Consider the following 27,041-nt stretch of genomic DNA (forward strand, 5'->3'; position numbering starts at 1 on the left):
AGAAAAGACACAAGAACAGCCGTGCAGGTTTCAGGAGCACTGGCATCGCCCAGTGATTTATTTCATCTCAGGATAAACAGACGGATGCACAAGGTTTTACGCAATTGGTACCCAGGACCTAGAAACTGAAGCGTTGGTCCATAAAGCATCAGCCGGCCTGAACTGTGTCTTCAAGACGCCTGTCTGCCTTTAATACCCGGCCACACTGCAGCACTGCTTACAGCTTTCAAAAGCCTCAGAGGAACTTTCATCTCACATGAGAACACACCTAGGCTTTTATTTCAGTTCATCTCAAACCAATTCACCAAGCAGGTACGAAGTGCCCTGCCAGCTCCTGTGGTCCAGGCCCCTTCCTGGAAGGGGGGAAAGTGCAGTGAGCGTCGCCGCTGACATACGTTCAGATGCAACCAGAAGATGACACGGTCCCATCTTTAGCTCTTATTACCTTCCCGTGAAGAATGATATTGCAGAGGAAAGGGGAAAATAAGAACACTGATATATTTTTTCAAAACACCAAAATAAAACATTTCGTAAGCTAGGAAAGCATCTAAAATAAAACAGAACACAAAAGAGCACTTCTGTTTACATATCACCCCAGGAAGGTGTTACAACAGATTATGTCCTGAAACCATCTTAACTTCAGGAAAAACGCAAAGGACCTCAAAAACATTGCATTTCATTTCAAAATCTTTCACAGGAAGTTACCCAAGAGACCCACAGATCAAACAGCAGCTACCAGAATTACTAAAGTGACACCAGAAATTAACAGGAATGGCCGCAGGTGGTTCATTTTAAGTATTTGTAGCAAAACTGAAACAAAGGGAGGAGTTTTAACTAAGTAGCAAAAGAACTTCCATTCTCTTCAAGGAAAGGAGATTGGTGCTGCCACAGATTCAGAAATCAAGTCACCGAGTTCCAAATCCAGTCCCATAAAGCTGCCAGAGTCCATGCCGGCACTGGGGCTGTTCCCCAAACCCAAGGTAAAAACAGAAAGGAAGTGAAGACGTCTTAACCCCATTCCTTTGGATCCCAAGTGAACCTTGATTAACAATACAAAAGTCATTGCTTGTCAGCTAACCAAAAGATCAAGCTTTCCCAAATTATAGCCTTTCCCCTTAAAATGCCACTGCTCTTTCAAATATCTGGAAATGTCAGTGCACGTGGGTTTCTTAATTTCATGAGAACTATGGACGGATGTCGTAAATGCACTAGCTTCGTTTGACTCAACTGATCGAAGAGCAGGCATATTTTTGCACCAACTGTTTCTCTAAATAGAGCTGCATACAGACTTAGCACATCACGTTGAATGTGACATGATCCGTCCTCGGAACGGATCGGACCTGGAGGGAAGTCTCAGCCAGGCCTGCCCCTCCCCTAGCTGTCCTCCAAACCGAGGATCTTGCATGGGGGGTCTTTTCCATTGGTGTAATTGGTGCACCACCCTCCTGGCCCTACACCCCAGGTACTGGCCTCCAAAAGCAAATTAAACTGGTCCTCTCAGCATGCCAGGTGCTCTGGTGTCTGTTCTCAGTGACATTACGATTAGAAGTGTGGTCTGTAAGGTTCTAAATCCTCTACCCATCCTTAGGCATCCTCGGGCATCTCATCCTGACAAATCCCTGGGACTCCGGGACCAGCTCCCACAGAAGGTGACGCTGTGTCTAGTCCAGGCATTTCTTCATTCAGTTAAAAGATGAAGTAATATACAAACACTCCAGCTGGGCATGTTATCGTGTGGCTGTCCACACGTGACATCTAACAGGTCTCCCATCATCTACGGGGAGAGTTTACTTTGGAAGCCCACTTTCAGCGTTTACGTTTTTAAACGGTAAACATCATAGGAATGATTTCTCAAGTAAAATCACAGTGATAGTATCTCACGAGTCTGATACGGAAGGAATGAAAATATTAGCTTGGTTCCATTTCATATAAAAGTTTTACCATAAATAAAGAAAGTCTAGAGAAAAATGTACTATCATATGAAATGCTCACGTCTTTAGAAGGACATTATTTGTTTATTTTGGATCTCAATTCTTTTCCTCCTGCCATGTCTCCAGTCTATTCCTACCAAAAGGCCAAAGAAGTCAGGCAATCTGAAGCCTGTTTTCCTTTCCTAAGACGATGGAGCAAGTTGCCAAGCATCCTCTCAGGTCAGGAGCAGTCATGGGCAGGCACACAAGTCACCAGAATGCACCAGCTAAAACGGTAAATCCCATGCTCTGGCGCAAGCATGATTCAAGCTATCATTCCTAAACATGCTTAACTGATCACTTTCATAACCACAGACTCTTTAAAAAGCATAACCTACGTCCCACATACCCACTGATTGGCACAGAGAGAGGTCACCTCCCATCACTGGATTCACGAGTAAATCATAGTAATGTACACATGACTTCATCTACTTATGTGCCAATAACTTTCAATGTGTACTTTTCCTATTGTAATAAAAAAAAAGTGGATTGGACTCAGAATCCAAATCAGTTGGCCTCTATTTATGAGCGTATACTTTACCCTTAAACTTTTAATAAACAGTAAGCCCTGTCTGTACATATTTGGAAAGTAAAATGTTATAACAAATGAGGAAAGATCAACTGATTTGTTTTTAATCCTTGTGCCCTATCAAAGTACTGAATTTCATGTTACTTCTACTACAGTATTTTGGAATTCACAATTAGAAAAGTGTAGTTTGCTTGCTAAACTACGTTATAAATATGTTATTTCCCCTTATGTGAATATGTTCATTGTCACTCTGCCACAATTTCTTAGACTGATGCTTGTAAAAATGAATTTCCCTCATCAGGATGACAGAATTCATATTTAAAACATCATAAGTAGTGGGTTCAACTGTGCCTGCATGTTATTCTTTAGAACTCTCAAAAAGAAAGGATTTTAACCTTCTTTTGGGGGGGGAATACTACTCTCTTTGAGCCCACTATGAAATATCAAAGTGGCTGACCATACCTGCTGGGCACCAAATGCTCCTTTTAAAGCAGACAAGCACCACGGCCACTGTCAGCTTTTCCTACTGATGACATGCCCTTTGGAAAACATTCAGTCGCCAAAGATTTAAAACTCAAATAAGAGCAAATCGTTACTACATCACTGAACATGATTATTAACATCTCTTAATTTGAAAATATTAAACCCATCTCAGTTAAGCGGTGAGAAGGACCTGCTCTTGAGGTGTGTGGGCCTTTGACCACATCTGGGCCCCTGTGATGACAGAGGAGGTACTTCCAGTGCTCACTGGACAGATCTTACTGGGAATCAAAGATTTCACCCTTAATACTTACTACATTTGGAGTGGAACCAACCGCAAGTTAAGCACATGTGGCAGGAACTTTTAAACTAAGTTAGAAACGGTTTAAAAGCTTTACTTATCAGTTATAATTTTAAACCTCAAGCCGAAAAAAGTATGACCTTCTTTCAGTCGTTCCACTCATACAGTTCACGTTGGCCTAATCTAGGATCTCAGCTCTGGGAGGTGGCCCCGAGGTCCCCTCTCATGGTGCAGGAAGCAACGGTACCTGGTACTCCACACAACTCAGGTCTGGCCTCCCGGCCACTCCGCGAGTGACACCGAGAACAGTACACCCCGGTACACTCCAGGCCTCACCCACTGCACCCAGAGACTTCATCTCTCATTCTGTTTCTTTCTTTCTCAGGTATTTTGTATCTTATTTGTAAGGTTATCTATCTGCACACATCCTACATCTTGCCATCGACCCCATTAAGCAAAGCAAAGCAAAAGGAATGCGGACTAGGAAGCGGGCCTTAATACAGCATCGCAAAAGGTCTTCAAGGCCCCGCGACAAGCTTCTACCTTCTAAGCCTTTAAATGATCCCGTGGGCGGGGCGGGGCCCACCGGGACCCACCCCCGACTCTCTCCCTCCCCGCCTCCACTCCCCTCGCCCCTTGCAGTTTCCCAGTTGGGACCTCGGCCCACGGGGCGTCCCCTGGCCCAGGGCTGCCGAGGGACACGCCCGGGTGACCCGGCCCACCCTACGCGGCGCCCTCCTCGCCTCGGTCTGGCTTCTCCTCCTGCAGGTTGAGCACGAACGGGAAGAGCAGGCCCCGGGCGTCCGCGGGGGCTCGGAGCGACTGGAGCTCGAAGCTGCCTTCGGGGCCCGCGTCGCCGGCGCCGGGCTCGCCGTCCGGGGGCGGCACGAAGCGCCAGGTGCCCGCGCGGCTCACGCAGTAGATGGTGCCATCCAGCGCGGCGCAGCGGAAGGGCTGTAGGCCCGACGGCGCGCCCGGGGGCCGCAGGTGCGAGGCGCAGCGGCTCCACTGCTTGGCCAGGCAGTGGTAGCGGAGCACGCTGACTCCCCCCGCAGGCCCGGCCCCCGGCGCATCGCCGCGGCCCCCGCACAGGTCGAAGCGGTAGATGAAGCCGTCCAGGGCCACCATGTCAGCCGAGCGCTCGCGGCTGCTGCTGCACGGACACTCCTGCCACTCGTCGCGCCGCGGGTCGTACTTCAGCAGGCGGTAGAAGAGCGAGCCCCCGGACACGTAGATCTCGCCGTTGCAGGTGGTGGCCTCGTGCGCCACGGCGAAGGCGCCCCGGGGCAGCGGGGCCACGGCGGCCCAGCGGTCGGCGCGCGGGTCGTAGCGCTCCACGCTGAGCAGGCACTCGCCGCCCACGGCGTACAGGTGGCCGTCCAGGGCCAGCAGCTGCAGCTGCGAGCGCGCCTGGCGCAGCGGCCGCACGGCGCTCCACTGGTCGGTGGCCGGGTTGTAGCAGAAGACCCGGTCTGAGGGCCGCGCGCGGCCGTCGGGGCCCGCGGGGCCCACGCCGCCGGCCACGAAGAGGTAGTTGTAGAGCACGCACAGGCCGCAGCCCCGAGCCGGCGCGCCCTCGGGCAGCCGCGTCAGCTCGCGCCACTCGCCGGCCGCCTCGTGGAAGCAGTAGACGGCGGCGTCGCCTCGGACCTCCGCGTCCCCCGACGGGCTCTGCGGCCGGCTGCCCGCGCGCTCCCCGGCCGGGCCGAGCGCGGCGGCCAGAAGACGGGCGCGGCCGGCGCGCAGGCGGCGGCGCAGCAGCAGGTCGCGCTCGGCGCCCGACAGGCGCCCGAAGACGGCGGGCTCGCGCAGCACCTCTAGGTAGTGGTCGCTCATGAAGCGGTAGGCGGCCTCGCGCAGCTCGGCCAGCCGCTGCCGCTTGGCCGCGCTCAGCACCTCGAAGCAGTTGGCCAGGCTCAGCTGCGGCGCCACGGCGTCGGTGGCGCGCTGCGCGGCGCAGGGCAGCTGTAGGCGGCGCGCGCCGGCCACCACGTCGGCCACGTTGTCGGGCCGCACGCCCGCCATGCGCCCGCTGTACGCGTAGGCCAGCAGCAGCCGCAGCGCCGCCCAGCCCACGCCCTGCACCCGCAGCACGTCCCGCGACGCGCGCGCGCGGAAGTAGTCGCTGCGCGCCGCCAGCACCGCCTTGTGCGCCCGCAGCCGGCGGCCCGACACCTCGATGAGCAGGTCGGGCTCCCCGTGCTCCGGCCCGACGCCGGGGGGTACGGGCGCGGGGTCCCCGGGCTCTTCCGGGGACGTGGGCTCCTCGGCCGGCGGGCGCTCTCCGGGGGACGCGGGATCTTCCGGGGACGCGGACTCTTCTGGGGACGTGCGCTCCTCCTCGGGGGACACGGGATCCTCAGGGGACGCGCGCCCTTCCGGGGATGCGGCGCCCGCGCTGCCGACTTCCCACTGCCTCTGCACCACCCGCCGGCCGCGGCGACAAGAGGGCGGGGAGTCGTCCCCGGAGCTGAAGCACAGGGACGCGCTGAGACTGCAGGGTGTCTGCGCCGGGGACGCAGCGCCCTCCCCCCCGGCCGCGTCCGGCGGCTGCAGGCCGCCCTCTCCCGGAGCCTCGGGAGCGCCGCCCCGGCCCCCGGCCTGGCCGCACGCTCCGTCCCCCGGGTAGAGGACGCAGGGGGCCACCGGGCTCTCCATGCGAGCGCTCGCTCCGGCTGCCGCCCCCGCTCAGCAGCCCGGCATGACTTCGCCCGAACTCGGGCTGCCCAAGGTCGATCGCTCCTCCGGGGCTCCTGGCTTCACACGCTTCTGCTGGCGCGCGATCAGATTTCACTTGTGTCCACACTGGTTTTCAAGCGCACGCAGCTCCCCTCGCGCCCTCCCGCTCTCCTCTCCGGCGAAAGGGGTGTGTCGACTGGAGCGCGCTCCCGGCTGAACTTGTGAACCAGGCAAGGTTCCCGCCGGGCGGCCGTCTGCAGGGGTCTTTGTGGCTCGGTCTCCGCGCCGCGTGGTGATGATCAGTCCGCGGACAGGACCGCCCTGCAGCCGCAGCCGCGGCTCTGTCTGGAGCTCCTGTTCTGCAGAACTGAGCTGTCAGGTGCTCCTAAGGAACTGGGTCTACCCTTTCTTCCTGAGTCAGTGTTTATCCCTCCACATTCCATCACATCTCTGTCTCCGAGGACCAACGAATCAGAGACGGGCTGCAGTCCACACTTCAGAACACTGACTTTACTGCTGTTTTACAGGGAGCCGCCCCAGGGAGCTTTCTTTTTGTGTGTGACTCCCATGTGCGATTAAGGTTTAGGGATGGTCAGCCGGACAATATCTGTGTGTGTCCTGGCATCGGCAGCGCTCCTGATGGGCCTGCCTCGACAATGTTCACCTGGAAGCAGGGAGGGCATGATTCAGTCGCCAGGTGGGTGTTAGGAAGACACAGTTACTGCACACACTAGACCGGCTTTCCTCCTTCATCCATCGGGAGCCTTCCCCTGCGACTTCCTTTGTTGGAATATCAGGTGTTTCCATGTCATGTCACCACGCTCTTTGTGTTCCTGTTTATAGGAGAAACAGACAGAATGTTGGAATTTGCATTTTTCCATAGGGCTATTTTGTGTCAGTGGCATCTACCCCATTTCCCTCCACAATTTTCAGGTTATAGGATTCAGATATGGTGGGAATGGGGATTGTGACTTTTCAGTGCTGGAAAGTTTGGTGAATAAAACATACGGGATTATTTAGATATTAAAAAACTGTTCCTCCCCTGATTTTTGAGGCCTATAAAGAAGAGCCCAATTCAGCCATGAGCCTTAAATACATTGGGTTGAACCACACGAAATTGCTGGTTTTTGTGTGTGAATGCAATGGCAGTCAAATATCAGCCACTTCCTAATTTCGACCTAATGAGATGTGTATGTAAAATTGAGAGCTTTTAGTGAGAAAGCATGGCCAGCCTATGAAACCTCAGTTTTATTGTGTGACAGTTTTCCTGAAATCTTTTCCAGCCAACTATCTCAAATTCATTTACAACAAATATTTGGAGAAAGGTGCTGTGGACTCTTCTCTGGAGTTGGCCTCAGAGGCTCCAACTCTGGAATCTGTTTGAACTGCTCATTCCTGGATTTGCACCTCTGAAAAACCGCAGAGAAGCAACTCTTCAAATAGCACACGTGCAGCAAAAGAAAAGCCAAGGCAAAACAAAACAAAACCAAAACAAAAAACAAAATCCACAGAACTACTTGGAAGGCAGATGTGAGCACCTGCAGATGAATTATAAAAAAATAATAAAATATCTTTCCTAATTGGCAAAACCTTCACTGAGACTCCCCAGCCTAGAAGGGGGCCTTAGCACAAGGGGAGGGGCAAGCTGTGCTCTGGTTTTCCTAAGAAGAGGCTGCGGACAAGAGAAACGGACCAAATACATACAGCTCAGATTCGTCATCATTATAGGGTATGTTCACCTCTCAAATGGGATAAAGTGATACTTAACCACCTACCCTCAACCTCTTCTGATTTTCTACTAATCGTACTTAATACTGTTACCTGATCCCTAGAAATGCTCAGGGTTGAGAGAACGGGTGTGTATAAAAATATACGCTTGCCCTGCTCTTCCTGCTACCGTGTTACGAAAAAGGCTTTCCCATTATTCTCAGAAATACAAGTGTCTTAGACGTGGAGATTCAAGACATTCAATTCTGTCTCTCCCTTCCTCCCCGCCTCTCTGTCTCTCTTCCCCTCCCTCTCTCTTTCTCTGTTTTCCAGAAATCTTTTAACAGTAACCTTTGGGGCATATTCACCAGGTGCAGGGCACTGTCTAGGACATGTGGAAAGGCAGCATGGAGACAGTCGGGACGAGCTGAAACTCTCACCACGGGCATGTGGGTCACGGAGGTGCCACATGTTTACACAGCTGTGCCCCAGCCCGTGATGCTGCTGGGGAGGTCCTGCGTCCACTGAGATGGAAATGCGTTCTGGCCCACAGCGACCGGAATGTGATGACAAACTGGAAAGCTGCACAGATTTTATAAGCAAAGCTTCTGGCCTCTTCCCAAACGCCAGAGGTGCTTTCTTAGTCAGCTGAGTCATTCAAGGGAAAGTCAGATAAAAAGTAAGGCATATACATATCTTTCCCAAATATACATATAAATGTCAGTGTCTGAAATAAAATCAGAGAACTGGCTCTCTTATTTGCTTCATTCTTTTCACACTTTCTCTGTATGATACAGAAGACCTTGGACCTCAGAAAACTAACTAGTTTTTTTTTTTTCTTTTCTTGGCCAGGAGAAGGGTTTCAGCACTTCCTGGTTCTTTCTCTGGCTTGACTCTCATCGGGACGTGCAGAAGCCCAACCCCTGAGAGTTCTCTTCGTGGAAGTCATCACAGACTCAAAGGAAAGGCAGGGAATAGGACACACTGAAAAGCCTAAGTTTGCAATTCTTGTTTTCAAAGCTCTACAGAATCTGTTTTTTTTTTTTTAGAGTGGCTCTTTCCCTGATTTAGCTTTTTTTTTTTTTTAAATTTATTTATTTATTTATTTTTGGCTGCGTTGGGTCTTCGTTTCTGTGCGAGGGCTTTCTCCAGTTGCGGCGAGCGGGGGCCACTCTTCACTGCGGTGCACGGGCCTCTCACTGTCGCGGCCTCTCCCGTTGCAGAGCACAGGCTGCAGACGCGCAGGTTCAGTAGTTGTGGCTCACGGGCTTAGTTGCTCTGCGGCATGTGGGATCTTCCCAGACCAGGGCTCGAACCCGTGTCCCCTGCATTGGCAGGCGGATTCTTAACCACTGCGCCACCAGGGAAGCCCACAGAATCTGTTTAAAGCCTGAAAGAATCAGGCTAAGTAGACATTTTGTCGTAGCTATAAGAAGCAAGAGCTGCATGTCCACAATGAAACAAATATGACCCAGGTATTCAGTGGTCCAAGCAGGCACGTCCTTGCCAGCTCCCTGTGCGCCCCTGGCCTGGATCACAGACCAGGCTGGCAGAGCCGGGGGTGGCCCGAGACCTGGGCACAGCCATGTAATCCCATCCAAAGTGTGACAGCTGCTCACCCACTCAGCTGGCTCTCTGCCCCGTGACCAGGTCAGGAGTCCCTGTTCACCCACACGGCCAAGGTAATGCCAAACACCTGAATGTTGTCAGGTGAGACAGGAGACCGTCTGTCACTGTGATGCAGGCAGCAGTGATGCTGGATCCCAAGGGCTGGGAGGCCACCCAGCAGGTCCCCTTTCTGAAGGAAGCTTCTGCAGCACGACAGGTCGTGGCCCCTGCCCGCCTGGCAGGGTAGAGGGTCAGCTTCCACAGGAGAGATGAGGAAATTAAGCAGCGGGGCCACTTCCTTTTTCAAATGATGTTAAAGAAAGTCAGCATTCGGAGCTACATCTTTTCTCCCCAGCATGGCCCATTACTGTGATTTGGCCTTAAAACGGATGGGGAGAAGTCAGCCCATTTTGTGAATAACAGTCCTCTGAGCACCGCAAGTCTGCCAAGACACTTAGGGTCAGATTCTTTGGATTGGAGGTCCGGGATTTGCAAGGGGACGTCCCCCCATGTTGCAGTTGGCTCCAGCATCAGAGTCCCCCTAAGGGGCTCCTGGAGGACTCTGTGCCAGCACCCACCCTGGTGACGGCAAAATAACTGGAACTCCCCGCCCGACCGAGGCATCGGGCAGGATTTCTTCCCTGAGCACTGCTTCTGGGGTCTGTTACAGTCAGATGAATGGCAGCACGTTTGCCCTGCGTAGCGACGGGAGGGGATCTGTCGGTGGAGGTGTGGGGTGTAGTAACAGGCTCCTTCCTGACTGTAGTGAGAAAATATTTTAACAGGAACAAGTCTGCTTTAAATATAACTTAGGTAGCATTTCCCCCTGAAGGCTATACATTTCTTCTCCACATTGTAAATACCTAAACAGAATTTTTTAGTCTATGAATTTCTTCACTCTCAATTTGAATTTTTTTTAATAAATTTATTTATTTTTATTTGTTTATTTTTGCCTGCACTGGGTCTCTGTTGCTGCACGTGGGCTTTCTCTAGTTGCGGCGAGCGGGGGACTACTCTTCATTGTGGCGCGCGGGCTTCTCATTGTGGTGGCTTCTCTTGTTGCGGAGCACGGGCTCTAGGCATGCGGGCTTCAGTAGCTGTGGCACATGGGCTCAGTAGTTGTGGCACGCGGGCTTCAGTAGTTGTGGCGCACGGGCTTAGTTGCTCTGCGGCACATGGGATCTTCCCAGACCAGGGCTCGAACCCGTGTCCCCTGCATTGGCAGGCGGATTCTTAACCACTGCGCCACCAGGGAAGCCCAATATGAATTTCTTAAAGAAGATTGTCTATGATTTCCCAAATGTGGACATTATTTTTGTGCTTAAGGTGGGTATCAGGTTATTTAAAATTAAATATGCTTCATTAGAATAATATAGGTTGCTAAAGAGACTCTCCGTTTCAAATAACTAGTCAGTTTTTTTTTAATATTAATGAACAGACTTAGGAAGTTTATCTAAATGTCTGCAGCACCTATTGTTGTAGCCGATTCCTCCTCGGTGTTCTCCAAGTCACGCCCGACACGTATCTCATCCATGTGTCCAGCCACACGCCTGTGACAGCAGAGGTCCGGGACCACCACCTGTGCCCTGCCCGCCGCCTGCTTCCCACACACCAGCACGACCCTGTTCACATAGTGAACAGCCAATAACTCCTGGGGTTAATTCACAAAGAAAACCACAAACAGAAGAAACATCATCGAGTCTCATAAACTTGCAGGGAATGTCAGGATATCTGTTTGATCATAGAATGTGTTGATTCCCTTCAGCTGTTCCTACAAATATTGCTGGTTCCTTCTTCCTTGGGCCCAGTTAAAATGAGGTGGCAGTTCTGGGTGCGCAGGGATGCAGGTGGGTGGGAGCGGATGCCTGGGTGGGGGTGGGGAGGGCAGCCAGTGACCTTCACCCCAGCCCTGATTCCCACGTTCTCCGCACTCATCACAGTTCACGGTCTGGCCCTAGCAAGGCCGTCATAGCGGCGTGTCTGGAACACGGAGCCCAACGCTGCCACAAGGAAGCATCATTCACAAAATAGGTTTTCATTCCTCAGTCATCCTGGGAGCTTGGCCGTCTGGCTGCTAAAAGCCGGGTGCCGTGTGGTCTCAGGAGACGCAGAGGGCACAGGGCCCGGGTCCCTGTGTACAAGGCTCTGTACACGCTTCGGCCGAGGAGACACCCACCACCTGGATGAGAGGACCCCCAAGCCGGGTGTAGGCCGTATGTTCCATGAGGTTTGGGGATGGGCGGGGCTGGTGAGCAGCCTGGTGTGTTGAATAATTAAGAGGGGAAGTGACGTCCTTCAGCAGGTCTGGTGACGTTAATCCGAGTCTATTCTGCCAGATTACAACCTATCATTTTTAATCTGCTTTTCATGAAGGACATTTCTAAGACTCAACAGGCTGTAACATAACCTGAATGCACGAGTAATCATGAAACAGCTCACGCCTATTTTGTCTATTTTACAGGCACTGCTGTCACGTGTGTTACATCACAGGGACACATGTGACCCTCACAAGCCACCCTTCTGTGGGGTCGTAGTTTTTAGCCCCGTTTTACCAAAGAGGAAATGAGATGTGAACCAATGTCACCATACAATTAATCAGCTCCACACTTACTAGGTGGCAGAGCCAGACGGGGACCCGCTGTCCGGCCTCAGCGCCCATGCCGCCGCCAAGCACTGGGCCCAATGCTCTGCGCCCTTCTGTTACCAGTTCTGAGCGTGAAGCACTCGACTTAGCTGCCTCCGTGCGCTGGGCTAGTGGACGCCTACGAGACACTCCCATGTCTGGTCCCCTGCCCAGCGCATCCTGGGAGCAGAATTCTGGTGACTCAGGACGCCCCCAGCTCTGAGAGTAAAGCAGACAGAGACACAGGGCAGGTCGTGGCGGGGATGGGCTCCCACCGGCGCTGTCTGTGTGGGCCTGATTTAGGGGGTAACGGTGGCTGAATCTTCTGGCAGGGCTTCACTAGAGGAAGTAAAATCAGAGAATTTCCTAAAGAGAAGCTTTTACGTAATAGTTATTCTCAAAGTCCAAACTCCTTAGGCTGGTAAATGAGGCATTGAGCCATCTGTTCCCAAGTCTCCGCCGCCCTCATCTCTCCCTCCTCTGCCCAGAAGTCCTCTCCATCCTTCACACAAGCACAGAACTGCTGCCACGCCCCGGTAAAGCCTGCGTGGGTGTGTCTGTGCATGTAAACCCCATGTAGGTGTATCTGTGTGTAAACCCTACACAGATGTATCTGTGTGTAAACCCCATGTAGGTGTATCTGTGTGTAAACCCTACACAGATGTATCTGTGTGTAAACCCCATGTAGGTGTATCTGTGTAAACCCTACACAGATGTATCTGTGTGTAAACCCCATGTAGGTGTATCTGCGTGTAAACCCTACACAGAGGTATCTGTGTGTAAACCCCATGTAGGTGTATCTGTGTGTAAACCCTACACAGATGTATCTGTGTGTAAACCCCATGTAGGTGTATCTGTGTGTAAACCCCATGTAGGTGTATCTGTGTGTAAACCCTACACAGATGTATCTGTGTGTAAACCCCATGTAGGTGTATCTGTGTAAACCCTACACAGATGTATCTGTGTGTAAACCCCATGTAGGTGTATCTGTGTGTAAACCCTACACAGATGTATCTGTGTGTAAACCCCATGTAGGTGTATCTGTGTAAACCCTACACAGATGTATCTGTGTGTAAACCCCATGTAGGTGTATCTGTGTGTAAACCCTACACAGAGGTATCTGTGTGTAAACCCCATGTAGGTGTATCTGTGTGTAAACCCTACACAGATGTATCTGTGTGTAAACCCCATGTAGGTGTATCTGTGTGTAAACCCCATGTAGGTGTATCTGTGTGTAAACCCTACACAGATGTATCTGTGTGTAAACCCCATGTAGGTGTATCTGTGTGTAAACCCCATGTAGGTGTATCTGTGTGTAAACCCTACACAGATGTATCTGTGTGTAAACCCTACACAGGTGCATCTGTGTGTACAAACCCTACAGAGGTGCATCTGTGTGTAAACCCTACACAGGTGTATCTATGTGTACACCCCATGTAGGTATACCTGTGCGTGTAAACCCTACACAGGTTATCTGTGCGCGTAACCACTACACAGGTGTATCTGTGTGCGTAACCACTACACAGGTGTATCTGTGCGTGTAACCCCTACACAGGTGTATCTGTGTGTAAACCCTACACAGGTGTATCTGTGCACGTAACCCCCGCGTAGGTACATCTGCGTATGCATTCCCACCTCAGGGTCTCTGCCCGCACAGTCCCTGCCACCCAGAGCCACCTCTCCTCCTTTGAGCCAGAATTCTTGCTCATTCCCAGGCCCCCAGGGACCTGCCGTCACAGACACTGCCTTCCTCACTTCCCAGGTCAGCAACTGTGCAGTCCATGTCTGCACGGAATGTCTCATTTCAGCACCTCATATGCATATGTGTGTCATCCTCCTCCATGAGAATGTGGATTCACGACAGGGAGATGCGTTAATCGTTCTAACCTTGGCACAGGGATGGGCTCTGCCAGAGCCACCAGAAAAGGCTTGATGGATGGTGAGTGAATGAATGTTAACCAGAGAACCTAGAAAAAACAGCTCTGAAAACATCCAGATAAAAATCCATATCATAGCAAGTTCTTGCACTACATACAATGACATGATACAGAGCTCACAAAGAAAAGTTTCTTCAAAAGGGATCAGTGTTTGTGGATGTTGGGTCAGAGACAGGTTTTTACTGTCTTCTATCTAGCTATGCCCAGTTTCTATATTTCCTGAAACGAACATACACTGGCTCCACAGTCATAAAGGGTAGTGGGATTAAGTCACAGGGTTGCTCCAGCCCAGCCCACACCCCACCTTCCCAGCGCTTGGTCCCGAGAGCACGGCCCCAGGCCAGGTCCTCCCTCTGAAGGGTGATGCAGGAGAAAGGCTTTGGCCCAGTGGGTGGGTCAGGGAGCTGAAATCAAGGGAAAGCTTGTCCTCGGGAGAAGAAAGTGAAGCCAACACAAAGCAAAATCTAGAAAGAGAGAGAGTGTCCTGGGTGAGTCACCCCCAGCCAGGGCTTGTGATGTCTGTGAGCTAATAAGTCTGTTTCTGGCTTCAGCCAACAGTGGGATTCGTGTCCCTGGAAACTGAAATAACTCTGACTGTAAACAAGAACCCAACTTGCTGGGTCTCCGTGGGGATTAGACGCGCGTTTGTAAAGAGCTTCGCCCCGCACAGGCCCCAGCTCCTCGTAGCCACGCACCGTGAGGTACCGACCCGGACAACGCCGGTCCCGGCTCACGGAAAGCCCCACCAGGACGGAGTACACAGCCCTGCAGCCTGTACCCAGAGCAGCTCCCAGGCCTCACGGCAATTTTCCATTTTGTCCTCATGTCCCACATGAGGACGGGTGGATTGCCATGATCCATGGCAACTGGATTACCATGAGGAATTGCCACGATCCTGATTCCAGACACGAGAAAATGCTGGAGGCCCAGAAACACTACGTTACTCGTCTCAGAAGACCAAACGAAGTTAGCAGCAGACCAAAACCAGAGAGCACTTTTCCCCTCTTTCCCCGGTCTCTGGGCATTTTACACGAGGCCTCAGAAAAGATGCCTGCGGCTTGTACCCGTTCACTAAGTCAGCGGCCACGTGGGTTCACAGGCCCCACTTCTCACTGCTCGGGAGTTTCAGAAGTTTGGTGGCAACTGTGAGTGTCTCTGTGCCCTTAGCCATTACCCATGGCAAGCTGTCTGGGGGAAGAGGAAGCCCAGGGCAGAGAGATGAAATTGACATTAATCCAGCGGGACAACTGGGTCATGAAAATCTGAATAGCTTCACTGTTCTCCTTCCTTCATCAGATCATGGGTCTTTGTTGTTAATTCAAGAGATGCAAGCAGCGTTAGAGCTTCATGACTCACAAGACAGCCCTTTGCTGGTGATGTAGTAACACACCTGAAGTCACCACGCTTTAAAGCAGGGGGACATGGGGGCATTGCTGCCGCGCTCAGGGAAGCGTGTGCCTTCAGCCGCCACGTAACGTGACATCACACAGACGGGCCCCGCCTCAGTCCCAGCTACGACACAGCCCTGTGCTCCCTGAAGCCAAGACCCTGAAGAACTGAAAGGAAAATGGATGAGGGTAAACCTGTGCATTCACTCAAAAGGGGGGCTCCAAGTTACTTGAGTGCAAATTATGCCCTAGGTTCCGGACGTGCCTTCAGGGAGCAAACCCAGAATATTCTGCAAGAGAAGCACCTGCCTTTGCTTGTGGCTCGAGGTTCGGGAGTTGTTGACAAGCGCAGAGTGTGAACACTGAGATCACACACAGAATCACAGACTCTGCAAAGAGGCACCTGGACTGCAATCCTCCCTGGAAATTTCTAGCTATGAGACCCAATTCTGAGCAGTATTTGGGTAACCTTAACTCTTTTAAAATAACTCTGTTGTGTGCGTCCACTGAAGTCAGAGGTGAACGTCCCAGCAGTGATGCAAAGCTGGAGCCAGAAATGAGAGACTGCCTGGGCCAAACAGATCCACACTTTCCCCAAGTCTTCAATCTGTTCAAGTCCCACCAACACTGAGAAATAATTAACAATACGCAGTCATTTGCTCATTCACTGAGTGGATGTATGCTGAACACCTACAGTGTTCCAGGAGGTGCCCTGGGTCCTAGAAAGTAGCAGGAACTGAACAGACTTGGCCGAGGTCCCCATGGAGCTCCCAGCGTAGGGAAGAAGACAAACATAAGCCATTACTATACGAATTCTAGAAGAAGTACAAACCACGGCAGGAAACATAAACAAGGATCCGAGAAGTAGTGATGGATAGACCTGATTTCTACTTGGGATCAGGTAAGACTCCTCTGAGAGCAAGGGGGAGCCACACACAGGGCGGGTGGAAGAGAGAACAGACACCTTGCAGTGGAAACAAGCTTGACCAGTTCCAGAAGCTGAAGAGGCTGGGTGCAACCAGGAGCCCCAGGGTCAGAGGACTGGGCCCCTCCGTGGCGCCCTGGCATCTTAATGACAACGGGAATCCTCTGATGGCTTCAAAGAAGTGAATATGATCAGTCTTGTGTTTTAGAAAGAGTGCTTTGTGTCCTTTTGTACAAAAAGATTGATTAAACTACTTTTAGACTGATTTTCTATCACTGCCCAAACAACCACACATATTAAAATGGATGAACTAAATCTACATGTATCAATGTGCATAAATTTCAGAAACATAATTTTAAATTTTTGAAGGTCTGCCGTTTGCAGAAAGATACAGTATAATACAATTTACATACATTTAAACATGAAAAAAATACTATATGTCATTCATGGAAGTGTGAAAAGGACAGGTGTGAATTCCGGTGCAGTGGTTACTTCTGAGCAGGAAGGGAGGGAAGGTTGTCTGCCTGCTCTGTATCACGTGGCTTCCTGAAGATTTAAAGCATAAACAGCAAGACGAGAACATGTGTTGTCTCACTGGGATACATGAATATTTTTATTGCATTGTTTACAGTGTTTGAGTATTTTATAATTTACCACTTAAAAATGTTTTTCCATATGTTTAATCAGTACTTATCAATTAAATAGTCAATCTGGCCTGCTACTGACCCTCATGGAAGCCACACAATCTGAAGCATAATTAAGTCAAGTCACTCACTAGGTAAGAAGATTCCTAAGTCACTGTATTCTTAGTGCTGGAGTAGGTATTCGTATGGTTAAAGTTCCAGTCAAATTGAAATATGGGGAAGTTAAATACAAACTCACATTTTATAATTTTTAAAGCTCTAAGCTCTTGGTTTGATAACAGAGAGACTTGTCCGAAATCACATGCCTATTACTGGCCGGTTAGAACCCAGATTTCTCTCCTGTTGATCTCACTTGTTTATTTACCATTACTGGCGTAAATGGAAAGCAAGATAGAAACCCCTCTCTCTGTGGTCTGTCCTGCTTTGCTCTAGTTAAGATGTAATGACAGAGTCCCTGCCTTGCCCTCCTGCTGCACCTGCGTCCTCAGGCTTTTCAGAAACGATGCTGTTGACCTAGTACATCCCCCTCCGGCTCAGCGGGTCCTGGGAAAGGGCCTAAGTCTCGCACGGAAACCGCAGCCAAGCAGAACCACCTTCTGATCGGATGTCCGGAGAGGAGCAGCATGGTGGGGAGATTACAGGGAGAGGAATTTATCCAAATTCAACACGTGCTCTCTGTCCTCAAAGCAACGAGGGTGGCTCAATGGGACAAGAAGGTAGATGAAATGCTAGCTCACCTGTTTCTGAAGCAGAAATCAAGACGGATGTTCTGACGAGTGTGAGTTCACCCACGTGAGCCTCAAGAGAGGCCGTTTCCCATCAGGCCAGTCCTGACACAGCCAGGAATGAGTGGATGCAAAGACGAAATATTTACATTATCTTGAGATTGAATCCGAGGAAACGATGTTATTAGCCTGCTGCCTTTGCAAACTCTTTTAACATCTGACTCAAAAGAGTTTACAGATGAAGGTTGCCAACATCTTGATTTTTATTGCCTTTTCCCCCTAAATTGTGGGTTTGGGGTGAATGGCTGCAGCGGGTTCAAGGTGAGAGAGGTCACTTCAGTCTCAGAAAGATGAGTATTTTGGAAAACGGCGCTCCGCCCTGGCAAATGCCACAGTAGGTCAGGCACATGAAGACTCGGGGGTTTTGCGGGCGGGCGGTCCAGTGGTTAGGACTCCGCCGTCCAGTGCAGGGGGCGCGGGTTTGCTCTCTGGTCCGGGAGCTAAGATCCCACATGCCGCGGGGCCGAAAAAACCAAAACATACAACAGACGCAACATTGTAACAAATTCAACAAATATTTTAAAAGTGGTCCACATCCAAAAAAGAAATCTTAAAAAAAAAAACAAATCTCTGAGGCTGTGACTCCTGCGTGTGACACTGGCACCGACAGCCCCCACCCCCCCACCAGACAGCATCTCACCACAGTCTGTTCGTCCGGGGTCCGGAATTCCACGAGGAGGCGGCCGCTCCCCGAGTGCAAAAGGCAGCTGTAAAGCAGCACAGCGGGGCTGGGGGGATGGTGTCTGCATTCCTGGTCACAGCACAGCTTCCCCCCACCCCACCCCCGGAGCACCTGCTCAGAGCACCCTCACCAGGAGACGTGGGCTCCGCCGCGTCAGCAGCTCACCCGGGGGCCCCAGGCCACACAACCCATGTTCCTTCCGGGGGCCGGGCCCTCTCTGGCCATGCATCCTGCCGGCTTCCTTCTCTTTGGGGGTCTCTGGCGGGCAGCTCTGCCCCTCACAGCCCAGCCCCTGGTGACCAGGCTCCGGAAAGGGCTGTAGGTTTTAGAGAATCTTCCACAGACAGGGCCCGGAACGGGCCCTTTCAGAGCCTGAGGACACGACATCATCAAGCCGCAACACCGACCCACCTTCACCCACAAGCCTATGACCTTCCAGAAGCCATGCAGGCAGCTCTGTTCTGCTCTTGGCCCACAGCCCTCAGGGGACAGGAGACGGTCTGACCCCTCGACAAAACCCAGCTTCGTCCAGAACATCACGATGTCCAGCAACTGGGACCAAAGCGCCATTGTGGACAATCAGAGAGGCCTCCGGAGGCTTGAGGACAAGGTTACTGTTCAGAGCCGTCTTACTAGGAAAACAATGGAATGATCATCAAGGAATATGACCAGCAAATCGCACTATATTCGTATGTAGTCAGTAGAAACCCCGCTCTTGGCGGAGGGATAAATTAGGAGTTTGGGATTGACATATACACACTACTATGTATAAAATAGATAAACGACAAGGACTTACTGTATAGCACAGGGAACTATATTCAACATCTTGTAATAACCTATAAGGGAAAAGAATCTGAAAAAGAATATATATATATGTATGTGTAACTGAATCACTTTGCTGTATACCTGAAACTAACACAACATTGTAAATCCACTATACTTCAACAAAAAATGAATTAAAAAAATTTTAAACACCCTGCCCAAAACACACAACAGGGGAAAAAAGACAATGAGAATAATACCAAAAAGTTGAAAAGGCATGTTGATAGTGAGAATTATGATTTTTTTCATAATTTTTGGTATCTTCAAATTGTCTATAATGAATATGTATACTTTTATAATCAGAAAAATTATGTGTATACACATCTCTCTCTATAGATGTGTACATGTATATATATACAAGAATGTGTACGTGCGTATGTGTACATTTACATCTCTGTGTGCACGTGTATGTGTGTGCATCCGTGTGTGCATAAAATAAAATGACTCAAGTTTTGGTTGGGCCCCAAGAAAGAATACTTGGTAGAAAAATATGGTCAAATGAAAGCTTTCTTATAATATCCAGGCTTTTAGGCACAGAACTATGAAATGAAGGATCCATTTTGTTAAATCCCCGGCCTGATTTAGGTTGTAGGTTTGAAGAAAAAAAATGTTGACACTGAAGACATGCTGTATCTCAGAATTTCCAAGGGTTTGACCAGTCCCAGAATCCTTCCCCAAACTGGGAACGTTGCAGTTGAGAGATGGCAGAGCACCTGGTCCAGCCCTTCCCTGTGTTTCACACACACAGGAAGAAACAGAGACCAGAGAGGGTGAGCCACTTGCCCAGGGGCACACAGCTCACAAGTGCTGTGCTAAATTAGAAGCCACATCCTAGGACCCCTGCCCGCTTCACTCCCTGCACTATCTCAACTCCAGAAACCTAAACACACTGAGAACAAGTCCAAGACCCAGTGATTTTCATAATTTCTACAAATCCCATGACGCTGCACAAGGCGCGGTTTCTGGGGTTGACGTCACAGAGCTGAGAGCTCCGGTGTTTCTTTGCCTTCGCTGGTGAAACGACCAGACAGAAGGACCTGGGAAGATCCGGCCGCCTGTGCACCTCGTCCCGGGGCTGCCGGGACTCCACAGCAGCGACAAGTGTCCCTGAGTTCACATCCTGAGTGACCAGGCCCCAAGGCCACCCCCTCCCCCACCTGGGCCACATCGAAGCCACATGAGGTCAGATGGATTAAAAGCCCCTGTGCAAAAGCGTAAAAGTCTTCTCAGAGCCTGTAATGCTGACCAAGAGGGGCAGGTGCCTACAGTTCATTTCAAAGTTTCACGCAGGTATTCCACCTCATTTGGCACGTAACTGGGCCTACGTCTTCCATCTCAATGTTTCTCCTCAAAATATCAAACACTTCACAATAAGTATTAAGAACGGTTGCACGAGAAAGGAATCAAGGTGCTGTCTGTTTGACATAAAAGAAATGAAGACAATTTTTCTTTATATCTTGACTTCTACATCAAGATGATTATCTACATGGATAAAAGTACTTATTCTCATTTCCTACTCAGTCAATCAGTGATTTCCATGCACTCGAAAGACAGGAGTTGGCACAGGTGAGAGCCTCATGCAAACTGACGGGATCGATACACAGCAGAGCTGTGACATAAGCTGAGGACTGGATCTGCTGCCCGTCATGTTTCTATTCCCTGTGTCACCCCGGTGACTCGACTCTGCACTGACCAAAGGACCAGGGAGGGTGAGACTTCTCCCCTCACACAAGGTCCCCTGCACTCAGAGCCCAGAAGTGCCCGGCCTTTGGGAGCCACAGACCTCGACATCTAGGGACCTGGGCCTCATGGGAGGGCGGGCTGAGGGCCACACGCAGAGCTGCCGGGTGGGCAGCACAGGCCCCGAGGAGCCGCCACGGCCCCCTGGCCACTGCCAGCCAGGAGGAAGGAGCTAGAGGGCAGGGGAGGCTGGAGAGTGCAGGACGCAGCACATCCTTTCCAAGGTGACCCCTCGATCCAGCCCACCCGCATGCTCTTCTCACGGGTGATGATGGTTCCCCGGACGCCTGCATATGCGCCCCGGTCTCTGGATCCTAAACACTGGCGATGATGGGGAGGTGAGGCTGTGTTGAAAACAGCAACAATACAGATTCCTCTCTTAGGACCCAGACCTCGGATGCCCGGTGCCAACGTGTAAGAAGTGCGGGGACACCAGACGCCCGGCTGGAGGGAGCACAGGGAGAGGCCACGGAGACACCGTGCTGGGCACCGGGCCCAGCCCCGCTGCCCTCGTGCTCCCAGCCGGGCTGCAGACGTGCGTGTGTGCCTCCAGGTAATCCATTTGAGCTTCCCCGCCAGACCTGCCCAGATTGCAGGTTTACAGGCCAAGCAGCTCTGTTGTTTTGAGCCAGTATGTTCGGACTGGTCCATTACGCACCCGCCTGGACGGGGCTGCCACCAGAGCGGAACCCGCAGCAAGCTCAGCGGTCCCAGCTGGGCAGCAGGCAGCCAGTGGGCAGATGCCTCTGGGCTCTGAAGCAGTTGCCAGCGGGGCTCCGAGGACAGGTGGATGGGGTTCCTGGACATGGCATTGGAGGGCTGGGCTCGGCAGCACCGTGGCCACGTGATGCTGGAGACGGAGGATGCGCTGGGTGGGCTGGATGATACTGGAGGAGACTTCCAGGCAGGGCCCGGGTGACCCTACTGAGCTCTGTCCCTGTGACTTGATGAGATGAGAGAGGAGAGCTGAAGAAGGAAGGGTTCCGTTTTCAAGTGCGATTTGGAGGAAATATAAAGGCACCAGGCCCAACTGGGTTGGAAGATAAAGCTCTTCTCTTTCCCAGCCCTTCCGATATTGTCAAATGAAGATGGGGCCTCAGAGCGAAGATTAATCCAGGTGGCACAATCAGATCCCCTGTTAAGACCTCATAAATATCTGAGGGGGCACTAGACAGAGGCCCTGGAAGTCCAAGGTAGAGAAAGGACTTATTTGGATTTGTGGATGTAGCTTTTGTCTAGTGGCTTGAATCCCAACAGATCCATAGAAAACCCACAACGTTTTTAAGGTAACTGTACAGGAAGAGATACTGCCAACTTGGAGTAAACAGAACAGATCAGCACAAAGAGAAACCAGGAAACAGGCTGAGAAAACCACTCAGCTGCAAACACCAGGCATTTCTTATGAAAAAAGAAGGATGACTCAGAGGGCAGAACCAAGAATCCAGAAGGCAGAGCCAAGAGCACTGGAGATCACTCCCAGGAAGAGGAACCCAGCCAACTCGTGCCTGACTGCTCTGCAGGGCTGTCACGGGCCAGAGGTCACCGTGTGCCTCCACCCCCGTCTGAACAGGACGGCTGCGATGGTTAATTTTATGTGTCAGCTTGGTTGGGCCACAGGACCCAGGTGTTTGGTCAAACACCAGCCTAGACGTTGCTGTGAAGGTACTTTTAGATGGGATGAATATTCACATCAGTAGACTTGGAATAAATAGTTCACTCTCCGCAGTGTCTGATAAGACTTGCTTCCTGGTTCATAGACAGCATCTTCTCCCTGTGTCCTCACGTGGAGGAAGCGGAGAGGGAGCTCTCGGGAGTCTGTGTTATGAGGGCACTGATCCCATCATGGGGTTCCACCCTCATGCCTCATCACCTCCCAAAGCCCCCCCTTCCTAATACCATCACCAGGGGATTAAGGTTCAACATGTGAATTTGGAGAAGACAGACGTTTAGTCCACGGCAGGCACTAAGTTTGTGGGGTTGGTCATTAGACAACCACGCCACCTGGAAAGAGCGTCCTGTTACCCGTGCTGTGGGCTACAGCCCAGGGCACTGGGAAGCTACTGGCCATCCAACATCATAATATCTGTGTCTTTAAACGACCACCCTGACGACTGTATGAGGAACCGATCAAGGGGAAGGGCAGCTGTGTGAAGCCCACCTGGAGCCACTGCAGTGGGGGCGGGAGGTGACGGTGGCTCAGACAAAGGCAGCAGACTTGGCATCTGTACCAAGGTCCTCATGACCAAGACTTTCCAGGCAACGGTGCTAACAGCATCCAACAGCAGCACGGTGGTTACCGGCTTACAAGACGTTCTGTCCCCAACATCCCACGGAATGGGGAGCCCTTTGTGATTCAGTACATGTCAGTTCTGTAAAATTAACACACGTCCTACTCCATCAAGGCCTAGAGAGCAAAGCTCCATCAATTTACATAGAGGAAATGCCACAATTAATTAGGAATAAAAATTACACTAAGTTACAAATCTATGACATGGTCTAGGTGCCCCTCCCGGCCTTCCTTCCGTCCTCTACTGTGCCGGGCTCCTCTGAGCACCATCTCCCCTGGGACGTCCCCTGCCATCCTCCTTTGCCAGGCCTCCTCATCCTTCAGACCCCAACTCAAAATCCCTTCATCAGATGCTTTCATAGGGGTTTATTCCTTTCCTTCAGGCCACTTGTCTGCTTGTTATTACACATGAGTTAACATGATTATATTTTTAATGCCTTTCACCTTACTGGAACCTAAGCTGCAGGGAGTGGGGGGTGAGGACCAGTGCCTGTTTTAGATGCCATGGCATTCCCAGCACCTAGAACTGTGCCTGACCTGGGGTAGACATTCGATAAATGTTTGTGAAAGAAAGAAACTGGCTTTTAATCGGTCAAATATTGCAGAAGACCTGCAATGGCTTCAATTTCCAAGGCACTGTTTAATATTCGTTCTAGCAGGAGTTGGGTTGTTGGCAAAAGGCAAACTCCTGGAAGTTTCTGCTGTATTCCAAAAGTCATTGCTCATTGTTAACTATGTCCCAAAGAGGTGCAGGTGCCTACACTATACTTTTAGCATAATTACAATAAATTCAAGAGAAAAACCGAAATCAAGGCCACAGTGGAGACACTAATCCCTTGAACTCCTGAGAAAAGCAGATTTGCCCTGAGTCACCAGGGGAAGATGTGCAAAATGACGGGGCTGGTTTCTGGTCTGCACGCTGACGGCCTCTTGGGGCACCTCTGAGGCCAACCCCACATCTGTCCTCCTGGGTCACGAAGCCTTGGAGGTAGGGAGGCCGAGGGGCATTACAGCTGCCTAAGTAATTCCAGCTTCACTGCAGAGCTATGATTATGGACAATTTATGCTGTCGGCGTTTAGAAAAAAACTGAAATAGGATCCCAGATGGAGGCCCCACAGCACAGAGGGCCCCCCAGTTTGAGTACAGGGACAAAAGTGGACTAAAAAGAGGCCTCCTGCCTTCCCGCTGCCAATGTGGCTACTTGTATCAGAACATATGGAAATGAAATCAAGCGCTGGCGACTGCCAGGAAAGATGTTCAGAGATGAGGTTCCAGATCTTTCTGTTCTGCCAGGGCTGGAGCCAGCAGCAGGCAAAGTCCTCTGCAGGTGAAGGAGGGGCCACCCTAAGGAATGCGCAGACACTAGGACAGCAAGATGACCACACAAAGCCAGGCTGCCCCAACAGCTCAGTCCTGATCTAGGATGGACACTTAACTGTTTTCTCCCCTCCTCCCAAGCCCAAGACTGCCTTAAATCCTGTAAGCAAAATCTTTGAGCTATTTTCATTGTGTTCTAATTATATTATCAGCAATGCCTGTGCAATTGACATTAAAAGCTGGAAAGACTTTCTTTCTTTAAAATTTTGCTTTGTTAGGCCGCAAAGGGAGAGTTGTAACGCCAGTTACCAGAAATGTGCATTCCCTGGGCTGTCCCTGGGCAAATCTGACTGCGATGGAGAGCTCCCTTCTGCATTTCATGGGTGGGGACGGAGGAGGATTCCAACAATAGGACCCCATTAGCTGGGGATAAAAGGCCAAAGGGCAACATGGGCATCCATTACGGGTCCTAATTAGAGGCTGCGTAACTGCTGGTAGATGAGGACCGGAGGGAGGCGACAACAGGGCAGGCACACAGTGAACTGGCCCCTCCACTGAGAGCAGCGCAGGGGCTTAAAAACCTGGCCGTAAAGCGCCTTCAGTGCTTTGAGCGAAATAAAGCTTATTACATTGATTTGTTTTTTTTCTTTCCCTTAGAATAGATGTGAGGGTGGGTGGAGACAGAAGATGTGGTTCTGTAGGAACCGAAGAACTGGTAGAATTTTTAAAAACCTTCCTTCTTTAACGTTACAGCCGCAGCCCCCCGCGGGAGGCTGGGGTCCCCCAGCACGAGCGCGGGTCGGGGGTGGGAGGCTTGCCGCGGAAATGCATGTAACCTCCCCTCCGGCTGTGTCAGCCGGTTCCACGCAGTCTTTATTTAAATGTTGCTCCTTTTCGTACCCCCTCGCCCCCGCGCCATCATGCTGTCAGGCACGTTCAAACCTGAGCAACAAGCACTGCTGGTGGGCCGTCTGGTACGTCAGTGGGGCAAAGGCTCAGTGAAAAGAAAGCACGCACTGTGCACCAGCCCCCAGCACCCCACAATCCCGGCAGCATAAGCAGGGGGCCCTGGGGGTTGCGGGGGTCCCGGCCGGCAGGCATCGGAAGAGAAAGCGAGAGGTGCCTCCGCATCTTCCTCCCCTCCCCCGGGGACCAGGTCCGGGAGGGACCTCCCACCCGCTTCCTGTGGCCCCGCGGGATGGACGCTCCAGAGGCAGCGCGGCCCCGCCATGACCGTCCGCGAGGCAGGCCCGGGCAGCCCGGCACCGAGCCCAGGCACCCCTCGGAAGGGGGAAGCGGCCGGGCCCGCCATCCTACTGCGTGGCCGCGAGCCCGGGCCGCCTGCCCAAGGAGCGCTCAGCCTGGGCAGCGGGGCGCGGGCGCGGGCGCGGGGTGCGGCTCCTCCCCGCTGGGCTCCGGGCCGCTCCGCCCCCGGGTTGGCTCCGGCTGGGCTGGGCGCGCGGAGGCGCGACTGGCGGCGGAAAGGACAGTGGCCACGCCGCCCCCGGGGCTGGGTCCTCGGAGGCGGTCACCGCGGGCGCAGCGCGGGGGCTGGCCGTCACCCGCTTCCGGCAGGAGCGCCCTAGGGAGTCCGCGCGCCGCGGCCCCCTCCTCCACGCGGCGCCCGGGAGCCGGACGGAGGTCCGCCCACCCCGTTCCCCACACCCCCGCAGCGAGCGGGGCCACCCCCGGCCGCCGCCCCACGCCCCGGCGGCCACCCCCGTCCCGACCAGCGCCCACCCACCCCGGGACCCCCGCCCGCTTATCCTCCGCCTGCTGGGGCGTCTCGCCGCTGCCTCCCCCGCTCGGGGCCCACCCCTACCTCTCAGCTCTGCGCCTCGCCCTCCACCCCGGCGCCCACCCGAGCCCGGGACCCGGAACCCTCGCCGGGGTCTCCGACGCGCATGCGCGGGGCTCTTCCCGCGCACCTGTGAGAACGCCCGGGGGCGGGACGGCCGCGTTCCGCGCACCTGTGCGAGCGCCCGCGGGTTCCCGAGCATCTTCCCGCGCGGCCAGGCCCGGCCCGACGAGTGCCCCCTGTGACCCTGGCCCGCCTTGGCGGCAGCGGGCCCGGCACTCACCGCGTCCGTGGAGGCCGCGCCGGTAGCCCCGCCGCTCCGAGCAGCGCGCCGAGGCGGGGACGCGGGGACGAGGGCGGGAGGGCGGCCGCAGCCCCCGGCAGGGCGCGCAGGCTCCGGGCTGGAGCGCGCCGGCGCGGCCCCGAGTCCAGGTCAGCCCGCCCCGCGCCCTCCGCTCGCTTAACCCTTTCCAGGCGCAGGGAGGTCCCGCGGACACCCGGCTCGAGGCGGGGGAGCGGCGCCCACCGCAGGCGCATCCCTGCGCGCACGGGAGGGGCGCGGGCTGGCACTGAACCCTGCGGCACCTCATAGATGCTGAGCTTTAATCCAGCAACTCCCCCAACAAGGAGCGAGGAACAGGTTACCGCCAGCGCTCTAGGCTTTGCCAGCTCTCTTTTGTGTCCTAGTCCCCCCTCAAAAAAAAAAAATCCATGAAGTAATGTAATTTAGTGTTTACGATTTGGAAAATTAGGGACGATGCATTGTTGAAATATTTAGTGGTTAAGAAAACTGCCTACATCCTTACAGACTCCAGAAT

At 52.5% G+C, this 27,041-nt stretch overlaps 1 protein-coding gene across 2 annotated transcripts; it reads right to left on the reverse strand.

Annotated features, from left to right (window-relative positions):
- Positions 1-24: 24 nt before the first annotated feature.
- Positions 25-26,631, reverse strand: KBTBD11 (kelch repeat and BTB domain containing 11). 2 transcript variants are annotated; one of them, XM_036838955.1, is made up of 2 exons: positions 26,507-26,631; positions 25-6,792 (listed from the first exon to the last, which is right to left on the reverse strand). In XM_036838955.1, the coding sequence occupies exon 2, from the start codon at positions 5,936-5,938 to the stop codon at positions 4,004-4,006; it is 1,935 nt and encodes a 644-aa protein (XP_036694850.1). In that variant the 5' UTR covers positions 5,939-6,792; positions 26,507-26,631; the 3' UTR covers positions 25-4,003. The 2 variants fall into 2 exon arrangements, with proteins under 2 accessions (XP_036694850.1, XP_036694851.1); XM_036838956.1 differs by lacking the exon at positions 26,507-26,631 and adding an exon at positions 26,248-26,474.
- Between the last annotated feature and the right edge of the window lie 410 nt (positions 26,632-27,041).

Source organism: Balaenoptera musculus, chromosome 21 (assembly GCF_009873245.2).
Source record: "Balaenoptera musculus isolate JJ_BM4_2016_0621 chromosome 21, mBalMus1.pri.v3, whole genome shotgun sequence".
NCBI classification, from domain to species: Eukaryota; Metazoa; Chordata; class Mammalia; order Artiodactyla; family Balaenopteridae; genus Balaenoptera; species Balaenoptera musculus.

Coding starts and splice junctions, on each gene's coding strand:
- KBTBD11 (XM_036838955.1), bottom strand. CDS start 5,938: ATGGAGAGCCCGGTGGCCCCCTGCGTCCTCTACCCGGGGGACGGAGCG.